The sequence below is a fragment of the Rhopalosiphum maidis genome, chromosome 4 (genome assembly GCF_003676215.2).
Source record: "Rhopalosiphum maidis isolate BTI-1 chromosome 4, ASM367621v3, whole genome shotgun sequence".
NCBI lineage: Eukaryota > Metazoa > Arthropoda > Insecta > Hemiptera > Aphididae > Rhopalosiphum > Rhopalosiphum maidis.
This window is the reverse complement of record NC_040880.1, coordinates 31,218,618-31,241,302: the sequence shown is the minus strand read 5'-3', so window position 1 is coordinate 31,241,302 and position 22,685 is coordinate 31,218,618. Positions and strand designations below refer to the sequence as shown.

At 26.9% G+C, this 22,685-nt stretch overlaps 1 protein-coding gene across 1 annotated transcript; it reads right to left on the bottom strand.

The window, feature by feature from the left end:
• Window positions 1-612: 612 nt before the first annotated feature.
• Window positions 613-21,326, bottom strand: LOC113560646 (BCL2/adenovirus E1B 19 kDa protein-interacting protein 3-like). The gene is made up of 6 exons (XM_026966651.1): window positions 20,944-21,326; window positions 2,652-2,829; window positions 2,480-2,558; window positions 1,656-1,735; window positions 778-921; window positions 613-705 (listed from the first exon to the last, which is right to left on the bottom strand). The coding sequence occupies exons 1-6, from the start codon at window positions 20,984-20,986 to the stop codon at window positions 651-653; spliced, it is 579 nt and encodes a 192-aa protein (XP_026822452.1). The 5' UTR covers window positions 20,987-21,326; the 3' UTR covers window positions 613-650.
• Between the last annotated feature and the right edge of the window lie 1,359 nt (window positions 21,327-22,685).

The window sequence follows — 22,685 nt, the reverse complement described above, 5'->3', positions numbered from 1 at the left end:
AAAAGTTTTTATTTATACCTTTTGTTTAATTTAATTCAAAAATGTTGGTACCGTCCTTATTTTCTTTTAAGGAGTTTAAAGCTTACTGGTTTGACTGATAATTTAAAAAATAAATTTAGTTTAATAAGAGAAACATAAATTTTAGTTCAATAACTTTTATATAAGAATAAAGTTGATTTAATTATTGTTATTGTCATTATATTATTATATTTAATAACAATAATAATATAACTTTTTTTTTGAGAACATACATGCACAATTTTCAATACAATCAGAGGTACTGGAACTTACCAAGTTTTTATTTATAATAAGAAAAATTCTTAAATTATAAAGGATCAATGTAATCAAGAGTACCATACAAAATTTATTTGCAAAGTTTTTGTTGGTTAAATTAAATATTATAATAATAAATATTAGACATATTTAATCTAATGTGTCAAATTAATAATTATCATCTTAAAGTTAATAAAAACTTAAGCTATATTATCATAAATATAATATTACAAAAAGGAATATTTTGAGGGTTGTTTTTGAAAATAATGAACATGCATTTTTGAATTTCAGACTTAAAAAGACAACGAATTGACAATATTTATTCTTGTATTTTTTTTGTGCATGTGTATGTGCATATGTTATGTTCCACAGACAGTTTATTCCAAAGTCACTCTAGACATCATAATACCGCCTCGTTTACATAGCCAGGCACTAAATAAAACAAAATTGTATAAATTTAAAGATATTGTAAAATTATAACAATATTATAATATAGTTCCATACCCAACACCAGCTCCCAACAGTATGGATAAAATATTGGTCAGGAACAAAGTGTACAAAACTTCTTTGGAAAAGAGACCATCTTTGCCAACCTTGGCATTGCGCATACTGTATGTCTTCTTCTTGGGATGAATGAATTTCCAGTTTCTATAAAAGGAAAATAAACAGTTATTAAAATAAGATAATTTTAACCATAAATAAAAAGTAAAATTCTTAAATGGTAATTAGATGCAAAGAGTTATATTAAAAATAGTAGTGATTGAATACATCAATATATGATCTATCAAACTTATTTGGTAACATATATAATTTACTTATATTTATTATAAACAATAGTTTTCACAATGCCTGCCAGCTGGTAAGAAAATCACTTGTCTATTAAAATGACTAATGTTTTTAAAATATTAATTGATAATCTATCTATTTATCAATTGATACATAGAAACACAAATGAAACAATGTTTGTCTATTAATCAATTAATATCTGTTAATAACAATTAATAATCTTTAATTGCATTAATAACTAATAGTTCAAGCAAAAATTAAAAAAAAATCAATAAATGTGTAATTCATGTACTGTAATTTTATTTTTAGATCTTATGTTGAAACAACTGGTTATATAAACATATAATATTATAAATACTTAGATTACTTTGATAAAAATTAAAATTTTAGCATATAAAACAAATACTCAATATTTTAAACTATTTAGCTTTATTTGTTATTACTTTAACCTAGCAATGAGCAAAATAAAACTCCTACTTCTCCCACTTAAACAAAATATACATTGCCACAAATAAACTTTAAATAATTACAAAAAATTATTAACATTTTATATTTTTTTAACCTATATTTCATATATATTTATTATATATAATTACTTGGGAGGTGCCTGGTCTGGTCGGCTACTCCAATCCCATATCCAATCAGTACTCTTATCCAAGTTGTACAATTCTCCACCCTGTTAAAGAAATTAAAAAGATTATTATACATTTTATAACCAATTACAATATTTGATTAAAACTAAAACCATTTAGATTTTTTCTTTAGTAATTGTTTTACGGTGCAGTTTATACAATATGTTCAAGTTAATCATTGATAGAGGTACCATTTTGGGTTAATATCTATAAACTTGAACAATTACTATCCATCTAAAAGAATGTAGATAACCTATTGACTTATGAAATAGATTTCAAATGATCATAAACTGAAAGTTATATTCTAAAAACCACTTAAAACGTATTGTGTTTGTCATACATGGCAACTTATAAAAAAAAATATGTTTTCTTTTTATCATCTGAATCAGCAGTAATTGTGGATTATTTAATTAACACACATTATTTAAATCTAAGAGTAAATCATTTAGCATTACAAATAAACAAAACAATTTAAAATAATTATTTTTTAAACATGTTTTTTTCTTCCACTAAAATGTATAACAAGAGTGAATTGTGCAGTTTTTTAATAGTTCTTATTATATTTAACTTTTAGTCACAGTGTATTTCGATATTATTAACTACAATTCATATTTTATAAGCAAATTTGGAAAACTGTTATTTCTTTGTGTGTACACACAAAAAAAGACAGTTACTTAATATTAATAATTAGGACCGAATTAGGTAAATGAATACTTATAGGAAAAATAAATTAATGTGATATTGATTTAATTTTTAAGTATTTTATAAGTTTTTTTGACAATACTTACTTTGTTTGAATAATTTATGTACACTCCCCTGAGATCGTCTTCCAATTCGTTGTTTGGACTGTTTGGTGGTGATTTTGGACTGAAAATAAGAACAAAACGATTTGGTTAGAATTAAACGATAAATAATCTACTGAAACGAATTTATACATATATTACGAGCTGCTATTATTACCTGCCCTTTATGGACGATTCTTTGGATAAGACTCTAGACGAAGAGTTGCTCTCTCTTTGAGCCTCTTTCAGCAGTCTCAAGTATTCTTCGCCGGACGATATGAACGGCACTGGAGTGACACGGTCGGCGCTCTGGAAAGATATCGGTGACGCACAGCTAGTGATATCAACCCAAGATTCTAAAAATACAACAAATTCATTAGTTACCTATAAATTATTTTTGGAATTCTTAATCATAATCGAGATCAAATTCATAATGTATACTATAATACAAGAGTCAAGAGTAAAAATCTTTTAAAATGTTATACGTTTGACAATAAGAAGTTTTGGTATATCCATTATCTCCACTAAATTCAGATAAAAATTAAACTCAATAAATTAAACCCATCCATTACGATTATCGAAAAATGAAATTCCTATATAATTTGGATAAACGTTTGTTTTCTTACTACTTGGGTAAAAAGAACACATAAAAACATAATATGTGACCTCCTTTTGCACCGTATGCCAATAATTTTTCATAAAACGTTATGTAAATGTATTTTTGAATTATAAAATTATTTTAAAGTAAAAATTAGTATAGTAATTACTTCAAATCATGTAAATAAAATATTTTCAAAAACAGGGGTGAAAAACACCTTATATGGCAATGGAATACTATATAGATACGACACCGTAGGTATATCATTACCTGGTTTGATATTATGTCGTCATCTGTAAGAACGTAAGACTATACACTGGTGTCGTGGTAAAATTGTGTAATGGGATATATTATGATAATCTTAACGAAATATGTTTATCTTGTGTTTGGTGACCGACTGCCGTATATGGCCCGTCCCAGAGTAACACGATAACTCCAGTAGATTGGAAGAAATGCAACATAATATATATATATATATATATATATATATAGTTATTGCAAACGCAACGCACCTACAACTACCATACCTACGTACAAGCGGCAACAATAGCGAATAAAAATATAAAATTGCATGCCTACATTAATATCCACCTTTATCGTATTTATTATATTTATCTTATTGTTCGGTTGTTATTATTATGATTATTCTATATTAGCTATTAGGTGCTTATCGGTTATCGCATAAAAAAAGGTAGTCGCGATAACCGATAAGTATCTTAAATCATTACAGTGGTTATTATTTTTGAAGAGTATCTTGTATATTATAACTTAAAAAAAAATTGTATAACAGAACACTATTTTTAAGCTAACAATTTGGCTAAATAGTATTATAAAAAATACATTTGTTTTTCAAAACATAAACACAATTCAATTTATAAAATCTTGTGAATATTGACTTGCAGATCTATTGAATAGTAAATATATAATTTCAGTATCATAAAAATATTGTAATCATGCAAATTATATTACTCCAGGTTAGGTTGTGTGGAATTAAAAACGGTGTTACTTGCAATAAATTTATTTTGACGTCAAATGATTGTATGTCATCGTCTATAACATTTAAATCATTTAAATAAAAATGTAGGCACGGGCAACAATTTATTAATGACTAATAAAAAGGTATATTATAGAGCATTTTGATAAATATTTAGGGCAGTGGCGCAGGAACTATTTTTCATGAGAGGGGGGGGGGCAAAACATAAAAACCTAATGACAATTATAATACATATCTATATTTGTGATTAATAACAGAAATCCTTTTCTTGATATTTTATTCTTTTAATGTTGATATATAGGTAATATATAATAATATAAAAATTATTCAATTATATGAATGTATTGATATTATTATAGTATAATATAAATATAAATATATAAATAAATATGATAAATTAAATATAAAAGAAATATATTTACTATGTACATGAAGTTCTATTCAAAAGTAACAATATATAAATAAATGAAATAAAAAAAAAAATGTATCTGCTTATTACCTTAATAATATTATTACGCACATTCAGAAAGATGAGACCAATTTTGAATAAGTAAACGTATAAATTAAACGTATTACGTAATAATTTACGATTGTATACCGTTTAATTTTAATGTAGTATGGGGGGGGCAATAGTATACTTTTGCCCCTTTAGTTTATATCTGAGGGGTCAATTGCCCGCTCTGCCCCCCTTCTCCGACGCCACTGATTCAGGGGCAATAAAAAATCGTTTCAACTCTTTATTTAAAAATTATCCTATAACTAAATATGATAGCAGTACATACTATATATAATATAAAATATGTATAATACACATTAAACGCAAAATAAAAAACCTATAAACAGACTCAGAAAAAACAAAACAATTTTATACGAACTTGTCCTTGCTTCACAACAACAACAAAATGTTCACGACGAAAAAAATAGAAATCAATTGGAGCGTAAAAAATAAACAGCAAAACCAACACGCAATGACCTAACCATCACATACAATCATAACAGCCAGCCACACATGTGACATGTATAACATAATGTCATAATATATATATACTTATAACCATATATCATATCGTGATGATCGTCACACCACATAACAACAAGTGTCATTGTCGTTGTTGTAAGAGTATGACGAACAGGGCGGAACGACGGCTGTATCGAATTTAGCAAAATCCACAGGGCGTTAACGTCTCCTATCACGAGACAGACCGTCGTCATGATATGAAGAATAAAAACGTTCTGAGGCACAAGTTGCTTGTTACACACGATATGTGTTTATAATAGTTACACGCTGTATATATTAAACACGTAATATAATATTATACGGTTCTTAAACAGACCACTATTTGGCATCGTCGTCGACAACAAATATTGCGTTGCGCGCGTATACGCACGCAGCCAGAGGTCAACTGCCACGGTATATACCGGTATCTGTATATACCTGCTATATCAAGCGTATATGTAGTAGTGACGGTTAATAACAACAACGCCGAAAACAGACTGTTTACGACTTTATAAAAAAAAACTAGAAGGTAAAGGGGTGATACTAGTAAAAGTATTACGTTGTAGTACGATAGTTAATAAAAATATAATAGCTACTTAGGTTAACTTAGGTTAGATAGTATTATTTTCTTAATTCGAGAAATAGAATGAATTTTTGCCAAACATTTTTTTATTATGTATAAAAAATATACATTTACTTTTAATAATCAAAACTTAAAAATATCAAAATACCGATTGATATACAGTAAAACTCCGATTATCCGGACTAATTAATGTGAAGGGTGATCCGGATAAGTAAATATCCGGATAATTGGTATATGACATATTAAAAATTATATAATTATATAATTGTATGAATATATTGTATGTATGTATTTATTATTAATATGTATGTACTATAATTTAAAATTTGTAACAATAAACAAATAATTTTATTATAATATTTAACTGAAAAAGAATAAGCTATAAATACAATAACATATTTTAAAAGAAATTTTTAAGCCATTAAATCTTTTTTCTCGTCCGGTTGATAGGCGTTCGGATAATCTACTGTATATATATATATTGTTACAAAAAATAACTAATACCAATTCAGAAACAATAATCGTTATTTTCATTTAAATATTCATTCTTGACAAAATTCAAACTTTAAGTGCTTGTAAAGAGTGACATATCGATATTTTTTACTGTAAATTTAACTTTTGGGAAATCTTGAATTCAATTTTTAAGCTTTATTTAAACAGATAAACGAAAGTAAAAAAGACGAACATTTCATGTCTATTAATAGTTTAAAAACTTCATTATATGGTGAAAATTTCAAGTCTGTAATATAGTTAGTGATAAGTTTTTCAGGTCATTAAGAAAAATACTGAAAAGATTTAATTAATTGATTTTCAAAATATCAACATAATAGAGATTCTTTACAGAAATCACCATTCATACATTTTGAAGGTTGAGTCATATTTTCTACTCCAAAATGTGACAACAGATACAAAAATTAAAATACGTTCACATATTACTGTAAAAAAGCACCATATTATCGTTGACGTTCACCACGAAGATACGATAAAATAATATACTAAAGTATTATAAATACAGTGATGATACAAGTATACACATAAGTTTATTTATCGCACGATCCTTGAACGTAACGATCTATACTTTCGTAATATTATGTATCGTGAAAACAAGATCGGGCCAGCAGCTGCACGTCCAACGGTCGATACATAAACAAAAACGAAAGATGTAATAATATTATATGAGCAGCAAACTTATTGTAGTAAACGTAATAATATAAAAATCGAAAACAACTGCAAGACTATACCAATATTGCAATATTGACTATATTATTAAATTGGTATACACAAAAACACATTCGCATGTTATGATGTTTCTTTTCGTGTCAACCGTTCTTTCGGTTAACACCAAAAATAAAGTGAGTACCTATACAATCTGCAATTGTAGAATGTGTTCAGTTCAACAGTTTGCATAAACGTTAACCAATAGGTTAGTCGAAGATTCGTTAGCATTTTTCAAGTATTTTAGCAATTAATATATAATATACGATATTTTTAAACGCATTTATCGTTGTTCAAAACAATACCAAATAATAAAGTTTTAGATTTGGAAAAATATAGCACGAAATTTGCAGTTTTCAATTTTAATTCAACTCTGATGGTAGATTGAATTTTAACTATAATAGTATAATATAGTTTACAAGACAATATTGACTATCGAAGTTTATACGAGCGTAGTATTCTTATTATGATATCGATTTAAGAATTTTCGTAATGCGTATACAACCGCGGTATTATATAACACTAAAATTAGGTTTGGTCAACATTACTATATACAGGATACCCTGTATATTGCAGTAATTGTGGTAAATCTGTAGTATTACACTAAACAATAAAAAGTGCGCAAGACAGACGCTTTGATGGTTTGTACATACAGTATAATAAATTATGCATAATATTATATTAATATGAAAACCCGCAAACGACTGCCAACCGAATAATATATGACAGTATCCGGGCTCGCCTAACTTTTTAATCCGACACGCCTAATACTTTTTATCACCCTACCCACGCTTTTCGAAATTTTTATTTATATAATATATATATACTTATATACATGTTTTGTCTTGTCAAAATTCATTGATAATTATTGATTATAATATAATATATTTGGATATCATGGCTTTTTAGGGGTTATACAATATTATTGTATATTTACTTTTAATACTAAACGAAGTTGAATTGTTCATATAATGGATAGAAGTATAGTTAATTATTTTTACTATACAACAGAAATTATTAAAATTATATTTATTAAAAATTATAATTACATTTTAGACGATAACTATATAGATACATTTAAATTTATATACTTAGTTAAAATGTAATTTTTATTTTAACAGCAAAATTATAACTATATCTCATATTATGTACAGTTAAATCTACTATTTACTAGTAATTAATTAAAAGTCGATTTAACTCTTCAATACAACTTTTAGGAGCGGCTGCGTAACTATCTAGAGTGTTAGAATCCATTGCCAAGTATACTCAACAAATTACGTGATACTTCCTTTTTTATTAATAATTAATAAGTACAGATTTTATACAAACATTTTTTATACGTGTACATTCAATTTCTCTTAAAATGTATAAATTATGTTATTTTTTATAAATAATTCATATGTTACATATTAATATATTATATAATTTAGCATAACTCGTATATTATAATTTATAAATATATAACAACTAAAAAGTCATGAAAAAAACATACATTTATCTATCTGCACAGCACCCGCGCAGAAATTAATTTAAATTTGGAGCCCTGCTTACTAACTAGAACTATTCAAATGTAGCTAGTGTAATGATATACATTATAATTGTATATACAAAATAAAAGTATTACGATCGCGTACGCGTCAAAATATATAATCTCGCGAGCTTATTATTTATTAGTGACTATATAATATTATTATGATCTGCAGAATACACCACATGCAAAATTAGTTCTTATATAGGCTAAGCTAGCGGTTCCCAAATTTTTTTCCGCTGTGCCTTTTTTTGGACTCAATTTAGCTACGGTGCTCTGTTGTGAATAACACGAAAGACAGAACAAAAAAATACTCATTGATAACCAAATTTACGAAGACCACGGTGCCTTTAGAAAGTACTAGCGGTGCCCCTAGGGCACCGCGGTGCACAGTTTGGGAACCGTTGGGCTAAGCGAAAGTATATTTTATCTATGAAAACAGCTATCGTAAACGTGCAAAATATAATTACACACACACAAATTTTGTTTTTTTGTTCGTCCGTTTGAAACTAATGCTACACTGCAGATTATAGCCACGTTGCCAATTCGATTTCGTTGCGTGCACACTTTTGCATTGCTTTATCATATAAATATAGGTATTAAAGTCGTTCGATATTTATAATATATAGCTATAGTAATATATATTAGGCCTGTTACTTATCTTATAGATAAAAAAAATGCCACGAGAGCGACATACAGAGCGGGACAGGCAATGTGTCTACAGCTGTATACTTGTATATTATTATCGCTGCAATCGCGATGAATTTTTGTTATATTCCTGAACTATATATTATTACTATTATTACTATTTTTCAGCAGTGTGTTTTGTTAAAATTAAAAATTGCTAGGGTTGCTTCTTTATCACGAGTAATTTAAACGAGGTTATACAAATAATATAAAAAGTATTAAATTAATTATTGTACTTCCTATATTATAATATCAATCTTAGTTATGATATAATATTATATCGTAATATAATAATAAATAATATAGGTAATAATATAGTCTTATCGTTGATTTGATATATTATTATTTTCACGTCGTTTTTTAAAACACTATTTGATAAATGTTAGTTTAGAATTATTATATATAAGAACTCATAAATTTCTTTCCATCACGTAATTATATTAAAAATAAACTACAACAGTAAAGTACTTTAAGATGAAGTAAAATGAACGTTTTTCTTTTGTTTTTGCGAATATTTGAAAAAATAAAGAGCCTTTCTTTTCCGAACAATAATCGTCATAATATTATACTGGCAGACAAAGTAGAAGAAAACGTTTGTTGCGCACACTCAGTCAAATCGCCCTGTATAATTGGCATCGGTAGTTAGAAACGTTTTTAGACGCACACGTGCCAAACGCATCGTTATTAAAAAACAATCGCACGGGTTCATATGAACCGAAATAAACGTTATTTCATGACGCGGATGAAATAGTCATCTTATAGGTGTTCCGTCTAACTTCTTTCTAAAGGATGCGCTCTCTCAAACATAAATTTGCATCATTATAATGATATTTTATATTATTATTTAGCATAATATAATCAGTTTCCCGAATTTTTAAATACATGCCTATGCTGAAGAATTATTTATTTTCCCAATCGAAAGTCTAATAGTGCGATATATTATATGCATATTTAATACACTCGTACTTGTAAAGCGCGAACAAATGAAAACACAATACACTGTGCATTGACCAATAATAATCGTTGAAAATTCAAGGTTTTAAAGAGAAAAAAACCACAATAGTTTGAAGACAACAACAACACAACAAGGTCTTCGACATAATGACAAGTAAAGCACACTAAGAGATACGAACGATAATTTTTTTTAAGAAGCAAGCATACTATTTAAAAAATATATATAATACATATTATATACTTGATAACAGTTGAAGAATTACTCACACTGTAAATATTCAATTAGATTGAGACGCATTTTGATCAAAACATATTTATACAATTATCGTATTGAATACTTATTACTTTATTAGTTACTGCTTTTGCATTATATATTAAATGTTGAGTACTCGAAAGAAGTCGAACGATACATTTTAACAAACATTATAATAATTATTATTAATTTTATACCTCACTCTTATAATATGTAATATTTAAATATTATGTTCAATTTATAACAAACACGCTTTTCTTCTTTTTTTTTATTTATAGTATAACATTTAATATTTAATACAGAATTATTGTTATTTATATAAAAATAATACTATTAACAATATCTACACTCTATTAGTATCTCTAAAACAATAAAAATATCTAAATTAAAATTTCAGTCGTACACTTTTAAGCAACGATATTTAATGCATACCATATGTATTATACTATAAAAATTAACACTAAACAGCTATGAATAATATTAATATTTATAATATTATATAACAGTAATCAGTACATACAAAATACAACTACCCGAAAACTTGTGTGGTTGCATTGTAAATAAATAAACGCATGTATTGTTAATTACAACAGTATTATTCGCTATACTTATCTCGGAACTCAAATAAATAATTTTTATTATGTAAATGGTTAATTATTACAAAATGTGTCCTTGGGATATATTCATTAAGTATTCAATAAACACACAATGATAAATATTCAAATTCACCAAAAACCACCTGATGTCTCATTCCGCACGGCGAACGTGATATCAATAAATTTCGTTATGCGAAGTTAAGTTATAACTGTTATAAGTTTTATTATTCAAATAAATTAATATGAAAATTGAGTACCAATACAAAGATAATTTTTTTTTTTTTAACACTATAGTTTTAATTATAACATTCAACCAAAACATTTAAAAATCATGGGCGTTTCAAAAGTGTATTGCATAAATATTTACATCGTATTAATTACTATAATTTCCTAAATAAAAACATTTTATGATACAAAAAATTATTAATTTATTCTATATTAAGTATTTATTTTTAGAGTAATGGCTTATTTTTCTTATATTCACGTTTTTTTATATGAGTAAAATCGTAAAATTATGTTTCCTTTTACAATTAATAAATTTAAAAAAACAATACCAGTCCCTGAAGCGGTATTGTTTTTAACAATTGGGCACCAAAGTAATATAATACAATATATATATACTCACATTCTCACAACTACAAATTATAAGCCATCAACACCGAAATGTACAAAACAATAGTATAATATTCGTATGTATAATTATTATACATATAAGTATACATAAATATTTATTTGTTCGCCTATAATACTAGAAACGCAAATCAATAATTATGGCAAAACTGCTCGAACGAATCTGCTATGAATATTTTGTAAATTATTATAATTTAACAATACAAATATAAGGAAATAATAACAAAAACATGACGACTGTGATGTTTGTTTTTGCAAATCGAAATTCATAACAAATTTACCTACAATAAATTATAATCGGATGAAGTCCGCGGGGGATGAGTGTTCAAGTTGATTCTGTCCCACCACGTTTACATCACATTTTCAAAATTAAAACGCTCCTATAGAATGGCAATGATGAATATATTATTATTATTATTATTATATTATGCGTTGTATTATGTTATTCGCGTGGAGGGTGCTTTCACCTGAAGAGCGATTATTGTGGCCTCGGCGCGCGGCGGTGTCTACGTGACCGATCTCACGAGACAAACATTATGGTATTATGTATTTATTTATTGTAGTATAATATCGTTGTGTGTGTGTTTGTACCAGGTCTTTAACGACAGAAATATAGTTTGACAGAAACATTGGAAACACATAAGTTGAAATATTATAATTTATAATAAACCAGAGAAACTACGTGGATTAAGGGAAAATCTTGTAAATATACGCAAGCACTTATTGAATGTTAGAATTTAATACACGACAGAAACCTTCTTGCTCTGCAAAATTACGATAACAAAAAAAAAATATGCTAACACAGTATTGTGGTTTCCAGAATACAGTTGTTCCTGGACAGTTTCTCGATACGGTAGCACTGCAGATAACATTAGTCCCAGAAAATCGCTTTGGAGGTGAAGTCTTTTATCACTGTGGAATAATTTTCCGATACCTGACAAATGGACGGTATTTAATATTTTATTTTTGCAAAGTCGATCGAATACAGCGATCAGACGGCTGCAGATGGTAGTATACTACTGAAATCGTTTACGATTAAAATCCCAGACTATACATAGTACATTTACTTACATTATTTATTCGGAACACAAATAATAGACCAAATGTTTACCAGAACAGTTTAAGAATACTGCATGTCTGTAGGTATGATACATTTTAGTCTTTAGACAACTGTGCCTTTTATCAATTGATGAACAAAGCTCACATTATACGAACATTTTTGACTCGAAATACGCGTTTGGTAACTTTTTACCGTAGAGGCGTAGCACATTTTTTATATTGAGTAAAATATTAATATTTCATAATATATTGCTGTTTAGTGTTAAACATGTTATTCTTCAAATCGTTTATGGTGCATCTATTTAATATAAAATACATTTTTTTTTTTAATTGTAAAAATATCGTAGGTAAAACTGGTTTACTGGGTGCGATCTATGACGTTGATAGGATTTCTTTTTAGGGAGAAAAATTGTGACATTCTGTAGCAACGATGAATAATTTATTTAATACTTTACAACAGGGATTCTCAAACTTTTATAAACACTGTACCCCTTTATATCAATAAATTTTTTTGGGTACCCCTTCTTAGTTACTAAAATAAAATATATATGAAAAAATTTAAAGACTTACATATATGTTAGCCAGACTTGTACCGTTAAAAAATTTTGAGTACCTCCAAGAGGTACGCGTACCACAGTTAGAGAAACACTGTTTTACAACATCAACTTTGTATGAAAAATATTAGAAAACGTTATAGTACTTATAATCTAGCACCTCTGTAAAATATAAATAAATGTCTTAGTACAAGACAAAAATATCATTGTAAACACTTTACTGCAGTGTAAGCATACAAATGAGCGATTAAAAACGGGTCAACAAGATATGAATAATCTATATTTCAGTTATTACTTATTTTTATGATTAAATATTTATGAATATTAAATTCATTAAGTATAAAAATATAAAAGTACAAGTACAAATATTAACTACTAAAACAGATATATTTTAAACTGTTCACAGTTCTTATATACTTGATTACATATAACAATTGAAATACAAAAAAAGATCTATAAATATAAAATAATTTTGAAACACGCAAATAAGTCGGTGTCATCTGAAAAAAATAGCAATTTAAATTAAGTAAATAACAGCAAATCGATGTATTCTTCACAAATCTAGGCCAGTTATACAAATTTATGGTAATATGATATGAAACTAATAAAAACACTGAACACGATACATACTTACATAATTAATGATTATCATCTCAGTATAAAGTAGCAATATCATAATGCTTTATATATTGAAATACACTTCGGCACTTAGAAATATTAATAAAGCATTTCCAGTGTCTTAAAGAAAATACCAAACTAGGTATATTAACAGGAAACTAGGTTGAAGTTATATAAAAGTCAATAGGTTAATGTTTTTTTATAAATTCTTCTGAAGCATAAATAATTATAGAAACAAATAGGTAGTAATTTTATGATTACCAAAGTACACAATATATTATAATAATATACGTTGTGTATTTATTATTGTGTCACTTTTTATTTATTTTAAAACAAGATTAAATTTTAAAAACACTATGATTACTTATTACATTCATAAATTAATAAAATAGTTTTTATCCTGTAAATACAGTGATTACAGTGATAGAGTATAAGACGCCATACTGTCCAATTCAACGTTGTTTTAAACTTTTCGTTGTTAAACAATAATTAATTTGATGAGTTTAAGTCAAAATAATATTTACAATACATAACTATTTATAAATAGTTAGGTTCTAGAAACAGATAAAAACATAAAAATAACTGTAGTATGATAATTTTAAGACTTTCATAAATTACAAATATAATTTCGTTTAAAACATCTATTTTTACTTATCTAATTATTTTCATCAGATTAAAAAAATTAAGCTTACTTAATTACTAAAATATGAGTGTAGTGAGTTTTTTTTTTAAGATAATATATAATAAATAATAATATACTACTAAATTAATAATATTACTGTATTAGTTTTAAAAGTGTCTTAATTTTGTAGTTTTCTAAAATATTTATATGAAATCAAAATGTTTATCTGTGTAGGGGAATTAATTCAAGTGTTGATAACCTGATAAATATAAGTTCACCATGATAACTCATTTTCTTAAGATCCCACCAAACAAAGAAAATGTTCTCAGCTTAATTTATAATATTAAAATAAATACCAGTTCACATTATTATTCATTGTTAAAAGAAAATATTTTTTTCATTTATAATTAGCATTGTTAACTCGCGCGTGTCTTCGTTAGAAGTCTATTGACATCTAAGTTATAAACTTAAATTATTATACAAATATATGTCAATACGTTTTATTAATTTATTAAAACCATTTAACTTGCATATGTTTAATATAATAAGGTGTATGTGAATTGGTATTACTAAAAATTTAAAAATAAAAACTATTAAAAAAATTCACGTCTTTCGTTGTTATTTAATTTAACATCTAATTACACATAACATGCATTTCAGTTTTTTTTAATGATACAATTTATATAAAACCATAACAACGTACCAACTGTGATATAATTAAATAATCATTATTCTTTATTATCATAATTATTATTTATAAGTCATGACATACACACGACTACACGCATTATTTTGATGATTTAAAAATATTGTTTTTATTAAATCATAATATTTAAACGTATGCACCTAACATAACAATATAATGTATTTGTTTACTTGCAATTATTTTGAACAATTATACGTCATTGCACGATAAATAATAATGTTTTTGAGTGAATTCTCCCAAAATTAAAAAAAGATTTAAACATAATATAGCGCATGCATATAGTTTATTGTGAATAAAGGTTATATTGTATAATATTATACTATTTATGTACACATTATTAAATAAATAAAGTACATCTACAAGAGCTTGGTATGAAAACAAGTAATACCTAATAAACGACGTACGTATTTGTTTTTGATTCAGTTAGATTAATGCCATTTGTTTAGCGTCCATTACAGTAGTAAACAAACGTACCTAGGTATTTACTTTCTTACTGACGCTGTTCGTCAAAAAGTTGCAAATATATAGATAATATTACATTATTTATATGCCCGTTTATATATATTATCAATAATATTATCTTCGCGCATTATGCCCATCGTCATAAACATACCGTTATTTACTTAAAAATAATATTGTAATTTCGAAATAATTGTGTGGCACTGTTGCGTTCGTATGCCATTCTTTCGATAAGGCGATATCATGAAATAATAAGATAATACTTTTATCTTAATTCGTGGGTGCGTTAGGTATACTATACTTATTGACTGAACTATTTACACAAAATTAAGCAAAATATTAACTAAATAAAATAAATTCATTACCATCTATAAAGCCAATTGCATAAAATATCAAAATTGTATACTAACGAGTGTTTACATTATGGAAAAATAAATAGGTATCTAGGTAAGCTACAAGAAAACAATTGTTTTGAAAGATATTTATATAAAATAATTGTTAAGAATTAAACATGATTAAAATATCATTTAGGTATATTGGTAAATTCTTTTTTTTTCAAAATACACAATAAAAACACGAAAAACAGTCACAAACAGATACATAAAAAAAACGAACGAAAATAATCAAATAATATTGCACATTTAGTCATTTAGACTAGTTAAATATGTCTTAAATCTAATTTATTTTGAATTCAGGCTGGAGTATCGATATGAAAATGCATTAAATTCACAAACCCTCTCATCGGATACCAAAACAAGAAGTTAAAACAAGAAATTATAATGCTTATGTTTGAATTCACTGATTCGCGTTACACACAATCCACAAAATATACTAGTCGTAAATAATTGGAAACCAAGTCGCAAGAAGGTGACACGTAGTATAAAATGTATTAATTACGATTGAAACAAAAAAGGGTTTAAAACAATGCTAAAATTTAATAAAATATAATTTGTACATCATAAAATCAAACGATACATTATAATTTATATTAGAAATTAGAATAAATGTTATTGGTGCTATTCGTAAAAAAAAATAATAAGTACGCGCAATAGAACAGTGCCTAATAATATTAAAACATTAAACGCACTACAATATAATAAAATCGAGTAGAAAAAAATATCCCGATAAGTATAAAGAATGTTTTTACTCGTGAATCGACAAAAGGTCGTACAGGTTGACGTATTAACATAATATTATCAAACACATATCAGACGTGGTTAGTCAGTTTTAATTTAAAAGGTGTCTAGGCGAGGTTGGCAGCAAAAAACGAAACGTAGTAATCAAGATGTGTACGTGTACCTACTACTCTATATTATAAGACATTCGAAACAAAATAAATAAATTTAAAAAAATGAAATTAAAAATCTTGGCTATCACTTAATCCGTATTTATCCAAGTACATAATGCATTCAAAGTTTAATTTTTATTTTTCGTTTACACGAACCTGAGTTTAAATCATTGTTTATTTAGTTTCGTAAACTCATTACATATGTATATAGGTAGTATTCAATGTGCGTCACATTATACGAATAGTACAAAAATATATTTTTTTTAACAATATAATACATATTATAAAGCCACAACAACATATTTACGGACTTGACGTCTACAACGTAGTACCTCTTACTATTACGATATGGGACATGGTGAAGGGGCTTTTAGACTTTTGTAGACAGGTGGTCGCAACGTTAACAATATCGTTAGTGAAATATGAAATTTAAATGTTAAATAATATATTAATGTACACAATGAATATATATTAAATACATATCATATAATATTTATATTTACTGAAAATATACATGATCGTCAGAATTTGAATAACAATCGATAATAATGATAAAATATTATTAATATCATGTTATCTCGAGCGATTTTGTAATGAAAAATTTGGGACGACCTGTACACGCGCATATATATTTATTCTCGTGTTTATTTAAAGTTGAGTTGTTAACCACCTGACCGATCGAACTTTTGTTCTTTTTGGAACGTGCGCAGCTCGCAGGCGATGCGGCAACGTCGGGTTAAGTCTTGACCGGTCTTGACGCATCTAAAAATTGACCTTGGCGTCGAACGCGTGCAAAGCATACGCCGCAAGTAAACAAAATAATATATAATAAATAAATAATGGCAACGCCAACATGCGCACGTGTATAGAAGTGTAATAATATTAATAATAATTAAATTGAAAAGGTATACTTTTTGTGCGCTCTCGTAACCGAGAAAGAAACTGTAATTACGAAATACGAAATAATGTATTAATGCGTGTAAATCATATTAATTTCAATGTAGAAACGAACTTTTAGACGATCGAACATGATATTTTTATTTGAAAAAGTTCCGGGTAAACTCTATGACGATTTTCAACACAGTAATTTTTTTTAACATAATCGCGTGACACTTGAATGATTTGCGTGCAATATCATCTTTCATCGGTGTGTGGGTTGAAATAGCAGTAGGTGGGAGGGGGGGGGTGTAATAATTTAAGAATGTTTATACATCGTCGGCGATCGTTCAAGTATGATGGATAGACTAGTGAGTACATCGTTAGTTTGTCACTCATTGGGTTTTGTTAGTTAAGAACACAAATGACAGAATACTACACTTCTATATACGCCGTTTTACCATCACACCAAATATTGATGAATTATTAAATGACATAATATTATATAATTATTACTATTTACTATTATAAATAGATATATAATTAATAAAGTATAATAGAAGCCTTATACTTATAAAATATCCAAGTTAATTATAAATAATTCTGTGAATAATACTATTGATATTTGACACAGCTATACAGTTAGTGATAAAACGGTGGAAAAAGTTGGATAACGAATGTTAATATTTTTGTTTTTATGTCATTCTATTAGGACTTAGGAGTTGGGACACGAGAACTTACATATTATAAATTTCTTTTAATTTTCTCAACTAGGAAACTATAAAAGTATTAAACTGAAAAAAAATAACAAAAATCAATAATTGGAAATGTAAACATTGATTTAAAAACACCAAACATAAATATATTTAAAATTCTCGATTAATAGAGCTGTTTAAATTACATTAAAATGTAATAAATACTTTTAAAGGTATCTTCTTAAATTTTTATTCACAAACATTAATATAAAACAATTATGTTTGATTTGAAATATGATCAACATATTTTATAGTACTTGTATTAGTATAATAAACTATTTTAAATAAAAAAAGCTTGGCATTTTTTAAATTAAATTTTTTTATTTGTAGCAATTATTTATTATGTATGCAAAAGGAGAATCAAATTATAATTTCCATCAAGTTATTTACTTCTACAATTAATGAGAACAATAACAAATTAAAGATGTCTTTTAATCATATCCCCACTTTATTCTTTTACTTTATAAAAGAAAAAGTACAATAAACAACTATATCAATTATTTGTATTACCTTCCTACCTACATACTTACAGAAAAACATATTATGTAGTAAAATCTTTCATATATTCAATTGAATAATCCTAAAAATATATAAAAACAAGACAAAATTTCCATATTTATATGTATATATTCAATGAATGAATACTTTAGGTACCCATTATATTTCAAAACAATGCACCTACTATAAACAAGAGTGCATGTTATAATATTATTATTGAGTGATTTCCAATTTTTATTATTTATTTATTATACCTTTTTGATAAGCATAATTTTTTTTTATACACTTTACTTCAAGATTAGATAATAAATGTTAATGTTACATAACTGTGGTTGATGTATTTTAATTAATTTACAATCTCACCTCTGAATATTTTTCCTAATGAATTGAAATTTTATAATATAATAATAGTTAAGCCTAAGACATTTAAATTTTAAATTTATACTGAAATATTTAGAAAATTATCAATAATAAATCTTTTTTATAGTAAGTATTAAATATAACCATACCAATAGAAAAAAGTTAATGATAAAATATATTTTAACTAAACAGCATTTTATAGTTGTACCAAATTTTATCTAACAAAAGTGCAAAATGGCAAATTCTTTAATATACAATGTTTATCAAATGGCTGTATGGTACCTACTTAACGACTTATTATATTTCCCAATACATTATTAAATAAATAAAAGCTTAGAGAATGTTGCTCATGATAGTTGATGTTAATAATAAGAATTCTGGGAGAATAAATTGATGATATAAGTACTAAAAATAGAGACAAGAGATAAATTATTAAAAAATATAGTTGAAATGCAACTAAAATTACGAGTTGAAAACTATAAAAAAATAGAATAGTTATAAATTGTTACCCTAAAACTATTTAAATCAATTTGAGCAATTTAATATAATTTTTTTGTTTTTCACTATTTATTTATTGATTATTATATTACTCGCAACTACTTTAACAATTACTAAATATTTATTATTTACAAACATAATGTAGAGAAAAAAAATGGAATTAGTCTAATATACCTAATAGATCATTAAATATTGAATCTTAAATAGTTAGACAATAGCTAATCAAAACATTTAAAACTTTTATATTTCTGAAATATAAGAGTAGTTTAATATATATGTATATTTTTACAACAATTAATAAGCAAATAAATTATTATAAGACAATAATTTAAATATTATAATTTCTTTAGACATATTTTATTAAAATTTATTATAATACAGTAATCAAATTACTAGACATCAGTTTAGAACAGCTGTCATCTCATTTATGCGTTTTCTCACAGTCAAATCTAACTCTAAGGACTGTGTTTCACTACAAAAGGTAACATATCACATACGAATGCCTTTCTAGTATGCACCTTATCATCAAAAATTGTTCCTAAACCAAACTCTGACAAATGTCAGTCACTTGCACAGTTGCACTGTTTAACCGTGCAAAGTAAATACCTACTAATTATTATATTTTTTATTTCACGATGCATTGTGTTTGAGAATTTGGAACTATTCATAAACTGGTTTAATCAACAGGATTGAGAAGATTCAAAGGTCTATTAAAACGGTACTATCAAACATATGTGAACTACCCATTGCTGATGTCAAAAATCAGACCAGAATATCCTCTCAAAGTAAAAGAAATAATTATATAAACTATTTGATTTTACATAGGTATTGTTAGTAAGCTATTAAAAAGATATTAGGTGTCAACTATCCAGACATCGATTAATACCTACAAGAGAAAATGTCCAACCTATTTCATACAGCACCCAGCATAATCACAATTTTGTTTAACACTGTCTAATTAATAGAATTACGGTTTACAGTACCGTCAATATATATTAATTATCAGATTTAGAGTTTCCTTGTTTTTTCAATGTGTTAGGTACAATATTATAAGCTTAATCGTTACTGTACTCTCCGCCATAGGCAATATTATTGTAAACAAATAGTTGATAGACAAAAATAAATGACGGCATTATATTTACCGCCAAGCGATTCCTCGGGCAACGACTTTGGCGTGGTGGACATAATGACGATGGAAAATAATCTTTTTGTTGTACGCCGAACGGGAAACGGCGCAAGTACGCGACGGACAGTTCGCGCGGGGTCGACGATTTTTCAGCCGACGGTTTTGTGCAGCAGCAACGGTGACGGACGGTCGGGAAAAACGTCAAAAACGTAAGGCAGAAAGAAAAAGAAAGTGACGATCGATCGTTCGTGTCGGTTTTACGTGGCCAACGAGCGAAAACAAACACCGAAAACTTGAACAGACGCGCGATATCAGTGACGGCAAAATAACAGCGTACGGAAGAGGACGGCGGACAAACGCGGAATGAACAGTCGGACAGCTCGGATAAGCGAGAACGACGACAACGACGACGCCAACACAGCAACACGGCGTAGGCACGCACGCGCAGCCGCCACAAAGAACCATCGTCGTCGCGTGCCTGCCGGTGTGCGCGCGTCCGTTGTGTTATTGTTATGATTCCCTCCCACTCACCCGCCACCCGACGGTCAACAAACTCACCGACGTAATATTTGGGCGCGCGTCACGTTCGTTTTTCTCATATCGGTGGACGACGAGCCAGTCGAGCGTTGAGCATAGTCCGTTGTTTCGGGCTACCTAGGTACTTAGGTAACACTGTATCAAGGAAACATTTTGAATTTTCGCATAATATTAAAAGATACGTAAAGTAAATTATCAAGACCCACGAAAAATTAAAAATATTATTGATTTATAGTTTACACTATTTTAGACCGCAACTGCGCAACAATATTGACGGCTGACCGTAAAATGATTACAAGACGAGTTTTTATTGAATATCCAACTGGGTAAAAAACAAAAAAAAAATAGTATTTCCATAATACGCAAAAACATTTTATAACCTCATATTATTTATAATTAAATTGAATACAATAACAATTATTACATTCAAATCAACCATTTTTAAAGCTATATTCTCTTTTTAGTTTTGACAAATTTGTTGAATATAATTTTATAATTTACGGCTTTTTTGGATACGGAACAATAATCGAAATTATAGGTTATACATTTATAATTTATAACTATTGATAATATACCTATAAATAATAAAAGTAACTAATTTTAGTATAATCACAGAGTATACCAAATTCGTTTGCTCTCAGAGAATATTCAGTGCCGGATTAACGTATAGACCAAGCAGGTCTAGTGGTGCCTTAATTTTAAATCATATAAAGGGCGCTGTCTATCGTCTATGACGTCTAGTACAAGTGGCAAAAACACGAAATTAATGTTCCCTTGTAATAGTTCTGACTAAAGTAAATTGTAATAACATTTTAAAATTAATTTAAATATATGTATATACTATATAGTAATAGTATTTACAATATTATACCATTCTTAGAATAACTAATTAGTAATTTATAAAAATAAACATATCATGATAAGCAGAAATAGCAAATCAAGGAAATAATAAATTTACCATTACTTTAATTAATATTTAATATTACAATTTAATTACAATAAATTTTAATTTTTAATTATAACACAAACAGGCAGCATATTATATCTGCTCCATAAATCACTATTCCCCCAAAAATGAGGGTTATTATCAACAATTATATTATTGAAGATAGATTTATGTTAATCAAAATCCTTTTAAGTTATTCATTATTTAATTTTAATTGATATATTATATTTGTATGGCTTTGCAAGCATTGTGCGCCGTATTTTTGTATTATAGGA

Bases quoted from the DNA above. Each gene is read 5' to 3' on its own strand.
- LOC113560646 (XM_026966651.1), bottom strand. From the start codon at position 20,986: ATGTCCACCACGCCAAAGTCGTTGCCCGAGGAATCGCTTGGCG. The intron at 1,736-2,479 runs GTAAGTATTGTC...TTTCTTTAACAG, and splicing joins ACATAAATTATTCAAACAAA to GGTGGAGAATTGTACAACTT. The intron at 922-1,655 runs GTAATTATATAT...TTCCTTTTATAG, and splicing joins CCAGACCAGGCACCTCCCAA to AAACTGGAAATTCATTCATC.